General features: G+C 35.5%; 2 protein-coding genes across 3 annotated transcripts; one reads left to right on the top strand and one right to left on the bottom strand.

The window, feature by feature from the left end:
• Nucleotides 1–1,266: 1,266 nt before the first annotated feature.
• Nucleotides 1,267–6,307, top strand: Tamo (PUB and ZnF_RBZ domain-containing protein tamozhennic). Of its 2 annotated transcripts, none has more exons than XM_076436614.1 (5): nt 1,267–1,816; nt 2,049–2,189; nt 2,251–2,450; nt 2,532–2,711; nt 2,810–6,307. In XM_076436614.1, the coding sequence occupies exons 2-5, from the start codon at nt 2,057–2,059 to the stop codon at nt 4,145–4,147; spliced, it is 1,851 nt and encodes a 616-aa protein (XP_076292729.1). In that variant the 5' UTR covers nt 1,267–1,816; nt 2,049–2,056; the 3' UTR covers nt 4,148–6,307. The 2 variants fall into 2 exon arrangements, with proteins under 2 accessions (XP_076292729.1, XP_076292730.1); XM_076436615.1 differs by lacking the exon at nt 1,267–1,816 and adding an exon at nt 1,828–1,971.
• On the bottom strand, nt 6,286–8,742 carry LOC143214976 (activating signal cointegrator 1). The gene is made up of 10 exons (XM_076436623.1): nt 8,534–8,742; nt 8,353–8,465; nt 8,170–8,285; nt 8,004–8,103; nt 7,647–7,914; nt 7,280–7,592; nt 7,045–7,208; nt 6,847–6,968; nt 6,530–6,721; nt 6,286–6,457 (listed from the first exon to the last, which is right to left on the bottom strand). The coding sequence occupies exons 1-10, from the start codon at nt 8,599–8,601 to the stop codon at nt 6,387–6,389; spliced, it is 1,527 nt and encodes a 508-aa protein (XP_076292738.1). The 5' UTR covers nt 8,602–8,742; the 3' UTR covers nt 6,286–6,386.
• Nucleotides 8,743–9,789: the final 1,047 nt, after the last annotated feature.

Raw genomic sequence — 9,789 nt, 5'->3', positions numbered from 1 at the left:
TGCGTTCGTCTGTTATTTACTATCCCAATAAATTACAAATCTCTAAGTGTAAAGTTATAGTGGAGCAGCGAGGTGAGCTGTGCGGTGAGAAAAAGAAAAACAAAGAAAATACATATATGTACTTTTTCTTTAGTATGTGTTGAAATGTTGTCACGAAGTTGGTTTGTTTTCACCGCGCCGCTATCATCGATGCTTGCCGCTCCACTATAACTGCACCTTAAGTTATATTATAAATCTTCATCTAATACTTTTATGATTGTTCTACGTTTCTGTTGCGAATTAGGGAACTATATAGAAGCATTTTCGAAAAGTTGATGGCGCGAATATTTTACCCCTACTATTCTCGTTTATTCTGCATTCCTAATAAGTATTAGGATTGCATGGGCATTCTTAAAAGTAGGTGGTATAAACTTACTAGTATACCTCTACCATTATTCTGTGTCTCTATTACATGAGACTGATTTTCGTCGAAAATATTCTAAGGGATATTGACTTATTGACGTAAAGCACTTCGTGAAAACAGAAAAGCGATAGAACTTTGGATTTTCTCCAGTATGTTCTTTATTATTTTATTTCGTCGATGATTGTGGTTATTTTAAAAAATACTATTATACTTAGAATTGATAAATGTCATTTTATTTTTTGGAAAATTTGCACCCACCAATTTTGAGTTCCATTATTTCAAATACTTCCGCTGCAATGCTGTACATAGAATTTTGCAGATGTTGATATTATATATTCGCGTAGAACTTATTTAATAAAAAATATAGTAAAAGTCGGATCTATTCTCTATTCGTACACTAATTGCACAAAACAATTTTTCGAAATAGTCCTAGTTCTAGTAGTACAAATTTGAATGGCGCCAAATATGAATTGTGTATCGTGTGTCCGAAGCAACAAACAGAAATGATTAAAATCATTTAAAAATAAATTTGTTACTGATAACAATCAATAATCATTCAATACAATAAACATTATTTTTATCGGTACGCACAGAAATATTATGAAGGTGAATAACACTCGAAAATAATAGCCACAAACATATGAATACGGAATCAGTCACATCAATCTTCATAAGAATTCACACGAATCCTTTCAAGTACCATCATTATATAATAAAACATCATCATTGTATTAAAAAGATATGTTGCCAGCAAGTATAACGAATACACACCATACAGTTCAATTTGTTATTCTTACGAAGCTCCTTGTAAAAAGGTCATATATAGTTTATTGCCAGTGAAGAGTAACTATATATATTTATTGAACATATTGTAGACTGTAGACAACTGTAGAGACTAATGCTGCGGTTCATAATTTGTTGATGCATCAAAATTTAATTGTTTAAAAAGATTAAATTTTTGTCGATTTACAACTACGCAGTCACTGGCAGAGTGTTTCGGTATTTCAAGGGCATCGGTCTGGTCCTAATTGGCCACGCAACAATGTCAAGATAATATTATTTTTACGCATAGTGGGAGAACTGACATCTCCGATCCAAGATACGCATCGATCTCTAGCGTATATATACTCGGTGGTTGTGACATAACTGCAACATAACCAAGAAAAAAAGTTGCGAAGAAAAATATTTATTGTTTATGAAGTGATGTACAATGTCCTTAACGCGTGATAAAAACTTCGACGGCCAGTTCGACCTGAGATGGAGCATCTTCCAAATAGAGAATATATTGTGGTAGCCTCTGGAATAAACACTGCAGCAGTGCTTCTAAATATAGGATTTATTTTTAGGTTGGAGCTAGCCATAGTTTGAATCAAGATTCTGATTTAAAGCTGCATTCCTAGGAGTTTCTAATAGGTGCGAAACATCAACTACTAATACACATCTTTTTCTTACAATTAGCTTTTTACCAATTTTATTCTTATGTTATTCCTGCATAAACTTCCTTGCGATTCGCTGAGCTTTCAGTGTCTTACACTCGACGTAGCAATATTATAATTCTCAAGTGTTTTGTGCGTATAAAATATTTCAAATACTCCTGTAAGTATACCTGTAAGTATCGACAATGAACGACAGTTGTTCTTTTCAGCAACAACAATGGCAAATGACTTAATAACAAGAGGAAAAGATAGACTGCAAGAAATTAGTATGAAATTAGAGCAAAGCCATTTGGTGTATTTACAAACGGACGATAGTCCTTTAAAGTTGCAACAGCGTCACAAACTAGAAGGTAGTTAACAGAGAGTTTAATTCCTCGGCGAGATGTTGACCTTTGTTCGTATTTGTTTCAGGTTTTATCAAAGAATACCTTTGCCTTGTCCCGAATGAGAATAAATATGTTTTTCAAGAGACTGCGGATATATTGCATAGATCAGCAGCCAATCTACAAGCCTTTAGTGGTTACAGAGCTGTGACTGCCTGGAGTGCGATTTCATTGTACGCTGCCAATCTTTTGGCTCAGCCTTGGAGAAAAGAATATAGAACGTTAAGGGTTAATACTATATTCATATTTTTCTGCACTAAACACAGTTATAAAGAACTGTAACTAATCTATTTCTTTTTAATTCGTTAGACCTATAGCGGATATTATAAACATGAAGTTGAGGCGAATTTAATAGGAGCAGAATTAATGTTTGAACAAATGGGATATAAACATACAGGGTTGGGTGTTCTTACTTTGGAAGGTCCTATAGACCCTGATAAGGTATCCAGTGTGAGCAGAGACGCGATAGTAGCTTTTGTTGAGTGTCAGGTAATATCTGTAAACTATCCAGTTTCCAGGATTGCAAAGGTGTTACCTTACCCGTTAAAATTCATCTTTACCGATATGTTGTATGATTTTCGATGTAGATATTGAAACAAATCTGGGAGAATGTTTCGCAAAACTGTACTATTTCCTGGCTGGAGGTGTTAGAGTTCAGGGAAAATCATGTTGGTACACCGGAGCAGGCGATTAGAGCATTGAATTATCGTTTCCTCGAGAAGATGCACCAAAATCGCACGAAAATAGAGAATTACAGGGACTATCATTACGGCCAGCCTACGTGCATAGACACGGCGTCACCATCGGTTCCTTATCACATAATGCCTCCTAATTATAACATGCCAGTGTCCGCCTGTCAAACGGATTACAGATACATTGAGGACACAAACACAACGCCCAGATACTTTCCGCCGTTGGAGCATGGCTTCGTGAACCGGTGCAGCGCTTACGGTTGTTTGCCGCACGGAAACAAATATTTAAGCGACGTTCACACGAATTCTTATTACACTACAATGCCGACGTACTCGAGAGTACCTACGGGTAGATTGATCGAGGTGGACATGCCTGTCTCTGTCACGAATTACGAGAAACTCCATAACCGGAAGTCCTCCCATCGGACACCCGACTTGGACGAAGTAGATTATTATAGGAAGCAGTCCAGCGACGGAGATCATTACGAATACGGGAAAGTGGACAAGAAGGCGAAATCGATCATCGACAGAATTAATTACGACTCTTGGGACTTCGTGTACAGAAACTTAGAAAGTCTAGGCTATTCGAAGGATCTCGGGGATCGAGAGGACATCTTGCATAAACGAGATTGCGACTCTAGAACGAACAAACAGAAAACGTTGAAGCAGAATCACAACGACGAGAAGCACAGCGGATACCGATTCGAGAAAAAGAGAGGTACGAGAACCGATGGGAATAGTACCAACCTGTCCGTGACCAACGGTCGACATTATCATCACGATACGTTACCGTTTAAGAAGAAGTCCTCGTCCTTCGACTTGACCGATTCGAATAGGTATCGTGCCGATGCATCGTCTGAGAGTCATCTACCTTCGCACAATAAAGATAAGAAACACGGCAGTCAGACGCTTCCGATTCAACGGTCCCATAGATCCTCGGATCAAATAGCGAAGATCGCGGACACATTGAAGAATTTTGAGCTGACCCATTCGCAGAAGGAAGATGACACGCAGGTGGAGAACAAGTGGAACTGTGCCACTTGTACGTACCTTAATTGCTCGTCCAGAGATATTTGTGAAATGTGTGGGAAATCTAGACGCAAAGGGAACGAGGATAAACCATTAGCCAGCGGTGGAAAAGAATGTCCGAAATGCACCCTGGTCAACGAGCAGAATGTCTCGATATGCGAAGCCTGTGGTACCAGTTTAAAGGATTCACCTACTTACATATAGAGAAATTATTCGAAACGAGCATCTTCGTTTAACTCTAGAACGGATACAGCACATTTTTCAAATTGATGCTCCCTTTGTTGATTTTCTTTTGGGAGGTAACATTGTATCAAATTTGTATTATAAAGAAAATTATGCGTGAGGTGGCAACAAAATCCCATGTACGCATTTGTAAATGGAAAATGAACGTATCCGTTCTAGGGTTAATATTTCACGTGCTTGAAAATAAAGAGAAATGGTAAGTACATTGCCTGGATACATTAAGCTGTCCTGATATACAAATATGTGTAAAGTGTTCGAGGAGAATCTGTTGACACTTACAATGTCCGAGATTGTTTCGAATAAGTGCTAACAATTACTTCTGATCGCTTTGCGTAGGGGAAATTGAAAGAGTATTACCATATTAATCGAATTTACAATGTCTGAAAAAAATATATAATGGAGATATAAAAATTATTTATTTAAAGTCGTTCGAATATAGTAGATTTGTGATATGGATGTATTAGTATTGTGGTAATATTGTGGTGGCCTATTACTTGTTTGAAAGAGGGTAAGAATGGGCATGTGCGGATACCATGTTTTGTCGGATCAAATTGTACAAATGATTTAAAGTTGTTGGAACATGGGTATATTAATAAACCACATTTTATAAGGCGCAACAAAGTTTATTAAACAAATATGTCTATCCATTCACCGAATGAAAAGTGGATCCAGGTGTATCTACAGAATCAGAATGTAATTACAGCCTGGTTCGTTGGCGAAGTTTCAATTACAGATTTGATTCGACAATATAGTATTTAAACATATACGCATGTTTACCTAAAGATTATGAATGAATCAAGATTTATTGATTATATTTGATAGCCTAAATACTTTAGAATACTGGAAGTTATATGGAAACTATTTATTCTACAGCGTCTGTATTTTATTCACAGTATGGAGTCATAAAAAAAATTCGATTTTAGAGGAGAAAATATGTATTGGAGATATATTGGAATGTTATTTAGAATGAAACATATTAGTCCGTACTGTTATCATATATGTACTTTGTAAGTTCATATAGGCGTTTATGGTTTCCTCTTTTTTTTTCTTTTTGTGAAATTTTACGCGACTTTATTTATACATATATATTATCACTTTTTTTGCTTAATCATTTTGATATCAAAAAATGTATTTTATTAAAAAAAAGAATACTAAATACTAGTCTATAGAATGTTGATCGTAAAATAATTATTCTTGAACAGCTCAATTAAATGTTGCGTTATTGACGCGGATATACAAAAACTTGTTATCTTCAATTGATTTGTGTATTTATTGTTTAAATAATATGATTATAGAAACACAACACCTGCGTACCTATGCATAAGAAATTTAAATAATATAATCATCGATAGACTGCACAATATCCAAATTAATACAGTTGTATCATTTCAAACTAAGCAACCTGTTGGTATGTAAGTTCGGAATTTAAAACTGCAACAAATAATTGTATATTCTGTAGAGAAAATTCGTAGAGAATATTTTCATATTCGTTTATACATTCCCAGTTAATCGAGTTATTTGTTAACAATGTTTAAGCCATTTTTTGTTCGAAATTTATTTCTATTTATATTTATCTTAGGCGTTTATTTTAGGCGATGCAATATATTGTTTATCACATTATAATCATGTAATCGTGTTTCGATCAATTAAGCTCGAGTGTTTTCACATTGTACGCTAGGCTTTTAGACGTATTTTTTTTTATTAGTTTACGAGTACAAATTTTATTTTCAAGTGCCCCGGGACTTCTGTTACTAAGGATAGATTTTACAATATGTTTTTAAAATACGTATAACTATATAGTACTCTAAATTTAAAAGAACAATAAAATTTCTAACGCCACACTTCAAAGAAACATGTTCCCTTTGTACTTCAAATTTATAGACTTTTGTCGTAGGATGACCTTACCGAGATCTACTTTTAATATTGCAGAAGTCTGATATTTTAAATATAATAGAAAAAAACTGCTAATATTTTTTCATTGATCGCATACAAAAAAAGCGATTAGTGTAATATAAATCTTGTAATGGTTGCTGTAACATATTGCAAAACTATGTGTACGTTGTAATATATATTCTATTGTGTACAAATAATAAATAACATTTATTATATATTGCGAGAAAATTGCATTTTTTTTATTAGTTTGTAATTTCAATCAAATTTTAAGACGGCGCACTCGTTAATACTTGAACTACTTCCATTATTAGCTAATATTTTTCATAGCTTTTTCCAACATTTTAGAAGCTGCTTGATGTATTTTCGTATCCAACTTATCTGCAAGCATTGATAACAATTATAAGCTTCTTAAAACGGGTATGATAAACGCACCTCGATAATCTTACTTACAAATCTTATGCTTCCCCGATATTGGAAATTTCATTGGCAACGTTTGGAAGTTCTCACATATAAAGACGTATGGACTTTCGCTCTCTCCATTTGGATAAATTTTTCTATACTCTTCCTGAGGTAAAACATTAGTCACTGTTACACAGCCTAATAAACAACTAGTCGGATAACTTTCAGGAAACCGAATCTTTTCTAAAGGAATAGGTAATCGTTAGTAATAGATAATTGCGATACTATGATAATTAATAGACTGCGGATCTTTATTTTAACCACTTGAATTTCCATAAAAATCCGTAGTCTAGTGATTAAGCGCCAACCATTCTTTAGAATGCGATAAGTCTGTTCTAAACTAGAAATATCTTCCCTAGTTGGTTGTTTAGCTGTTGCAGCTATCCATAATCTCCCTCTGTGCGAACTGTACCAAGTTCGTCCTTCGTGCCTATAAATCCAGTAGATTATGAGAGCCTTATTATATTTTCATATAGACTTAATGATTACATTACACGATTCCCTACATTTTTATCCCAGCTACCAATAGAGATGCGTACGGCTGATGCATGCTCAAACACACTCCTAAATCAGACATTTCTAAATATTCCTTATCTTGAACAATGGTTTTTATTTTGGATGAAACCTTGCTTCTCATAACACGCGATTCAGGCTCATCCGATTCTACATACTGTAAAAATATTTGTATTACCCTTCGCTATAACAAACGTTATTGCATAAATTTGTTTTTAATATTCTTACAATTGGACGACTGCATTCTACATCCAAGCATACATTCGAACCATCAAATTCATTCAAAAACCTTGCATCAGAAATGTCTACAAGCTGATCTTCGTCAAACTCGTCATACTCATCGATAGGCTTTTCTTCGACCACTTCTCTACCCATGAAATCAAATGTTACATTGACTTTTCTATCCAGACGGGACATGTGTCTCTTTGCATTCTTTTCTTCCTCTAATTTTTTCAGCTGTTCCCTTTTGTCAGCTGACAGCCACATGTTGTTCGTTTGATAGTAATCGCATTCATCGTCGATCACCTTTGTACCCTGCGTACTACAATAAATCAAGTTATTTCTTTCTCTCAAGAAAGCGATATACAGTACATACCCGAAACGATCGAATTCAAGAAGTCTATCTCTTTGTTTGATGGAGTCCTCTAGTTCCTTAGGAAGTTTCTGATTTATTAACGTATTATATAGCTGATCAGATTGTTTGGTACTGTGAGAGAGGATCGTTTGGTCTTTGGGAGAACATACGAGCTTCCCACAGAAAAAACAGGGGCCAGCTCCCTCTTGCAAACAAACTATTCTGCCGCACTCCAGACAATTGTTGATCAACGCATGTCTCTTCCCTTCGCAATCGCATTTATGTCTGCCTAGTAAAATGTTTTTGTATTAAGAGAGTATTAAGTCTACTTTCGTCTGTTCGTCTTAGCGAACAATTTACTGTATTTTTAGAAAGTACCTTTTAACAAAACTGTCTCAGACTTGCCATCTTGCGAATATAAATTGACATACTTTACTTTCTTCTTTTCTACTTTCTCTATCTTTACATTTTCTTGGAACTAAACAAATAATGTCCGGTCATTTTACCACTTCAAAGTGTCGTAGAAATGTTTTCGGGTATGTACCTGTTTGTTTTCTTGCTTCTCCTTCGATTTTACTTTTCCCTTTTTCTTTCCATTTTGCTTCGTATTTTCGTCGTCAACGTTATTTGCTTTCTTGTATCCCTGATCTTTGTACAATGCTAGAAACAACCAACGTGAATGTATGCCTGGCTTGGAAAATATGTTACAGAAATGAACGATACGAACTTTGTTGTTTTTTCAATTCTGCGATGAATTGCCGGTGTCTAGGATTACTACAATCCAGCAGAGATGTCAAGTACTCGTTCAAATCTCTCTCATTTTCCATTGACATGATATATCTGGAAATGAACGATCGTATAATACCGATTTATTTACTGTATTTACTTTTTATGGTTAAGTTTCTTACGATACGAGATCTTCTGTAACGGGAAAATTCAAGACTTGGGATAGATTCGTGTTTATCCATTTCTTCATTTTCGATGAGCTATTCAAATAATACTCCTTACGAGAACTAAATAAAATGACAATTGAAAAGCAGCAAAGTTTGAAGGATAAACGGGACGGTCGGTTTACAAATGAGCATCGTTGAACAATCGAATTTCGATTAGTGGACAGTAGCGATCTCTGGAGGAAGATGGCGTACTGAAATTTAAATTCAAACGAAGTAGAGGGAATTTTTCGAATCAATTTTAAAATGTATTCCGATGGGAATTTTTCAACGTTTGAGAGTTTAAATTGACGGCAGAGGATGGCGCTTTCTGATAAATGCACGTAGGTCCAAAAATAATCACGAAATCATACTGAAAAATCGGTTGAATCCGACCATCGCGTCAGTTAGGTGAAAATCGACTCGATTTTGAGAGATTCTCTCATTTTTAGAATTTATTCCCGATGGAATTTTCGGACATTTTTGGCTCGTATTGAAGATGAAAGTTGGCACTTTACAATAGACGCAATTAGGTCCAAAATGAACGACGAAATATCGTACGGAAAAATCTTCGAAAAGATCGACTCGATTTTCAGACGATTTTAAAATTGTAAGTATTATCGCGTTAGTGGAATCGATTTTGTAACTTGCTAATCGGGGGTAAATTGTTGCTTACGAATTTTCTACGGTGATCCAAGTACCGTCAAGTAAAAGTGGCATTCTTTTTTTCAGGTTCATGAGTCGCGTTGGTTGAAAAATTTGCGTAGGCCAACGCGAGGCCTTCGAAGCGTTTAACAAACGGATCTTCCTGCAGTTAAATTTGCATACCGAGTTGTTGGTACGTGTCGACCGAGTCACGTATTCGTGCATACACGAGTTGGGTCTCGATTTCTGCCGTTGTTATATAACAATTACTGCATTGCGACCAGCATCATTTTCGCGTTTTCACGCGTCCATTAGAATCTATCCACGCGTTCGCTATTTTCACTCTGCGAGCAAATGTTAGAAATCTGTAAGCCTGCTTCATCGCTGGTGTGTATATATGTACTTTCCAAGTGCTGCATACACTGTACAAGCCATAATGTAAACGAGATTATTATACGCGGTAAAGAACCGAGATAAGCGATTATTTCTTCTCCACTTCCTACAAACCATCGCTCTTACGTGAATGGATTCTTTTATTAATGCTCTATTAATCTCTGTACATTTGTAATTCAGATTGAGCCATTCACAGG

The sequence above is a fragment of the Lasioglossum baleicum genome, chromosome 13, assembly GCF_051020765.1.
Source record: "Lasioglossum baleicum chromosome 13, iyLasBale1, whole genome shotgun sequence".
Classification (NCBI taxonomy): Eukaryota; Metazoa; Arthropoda; class Insecta; order Hymenoptera; family Halictidae; genus Lasioglossum; species Lasioglossum baleicum.
This window is presented reverse-complemented; position numbering and strand designations above follow the sequence as displayed.

Excerpts from the sequence above, each read along its gene's own strand:
- LOC143214976 (XM_076436623.1), bottom strand. The coding sequence starts at position 8,601 with ATGAAGAAATGGATAAACACGAATCTATCCCAAGTCTTGAATTTTCCC. Across the intron at positions 8,466-8,533 it reads GTTACAGAAGATCTCGTATC|ATATATCATGTCAATGGAAA; the intron begins GTAAGAAACTTA and ends GTTCATTTCCAG. Across the intron at positions 7,209-7,279 it reads TAGAATGCAGTCGTCCAATT|TATGTAGAATCGGATGAGCC; the intron begins GTAAGAATATTA and ends ATATTTTTACAG.
- Tamo (XM_076436614.1), top strand. The coding sequence starts at position 2,057 with ATGGCAAATGACTTAATAACAAGAGGAAAAGATAGACTGCAAGAAATT. Across the intron at positions 2,190-2,250 it reads ACAGCGTCACAAACTAGAAG|GTTTTATCAAAGAATACCTT; the intron begins GTAGTTAACAGA and ends TATTTGTTTCAG. Across the intron at positions 2,712-2,809 it reads TAGCTTTTGTTGAGTGTCAG|ATATTGAAACAAATCTGGGA; the intron begins GTAATATCTGTA and ends TTTTCGATGTAG.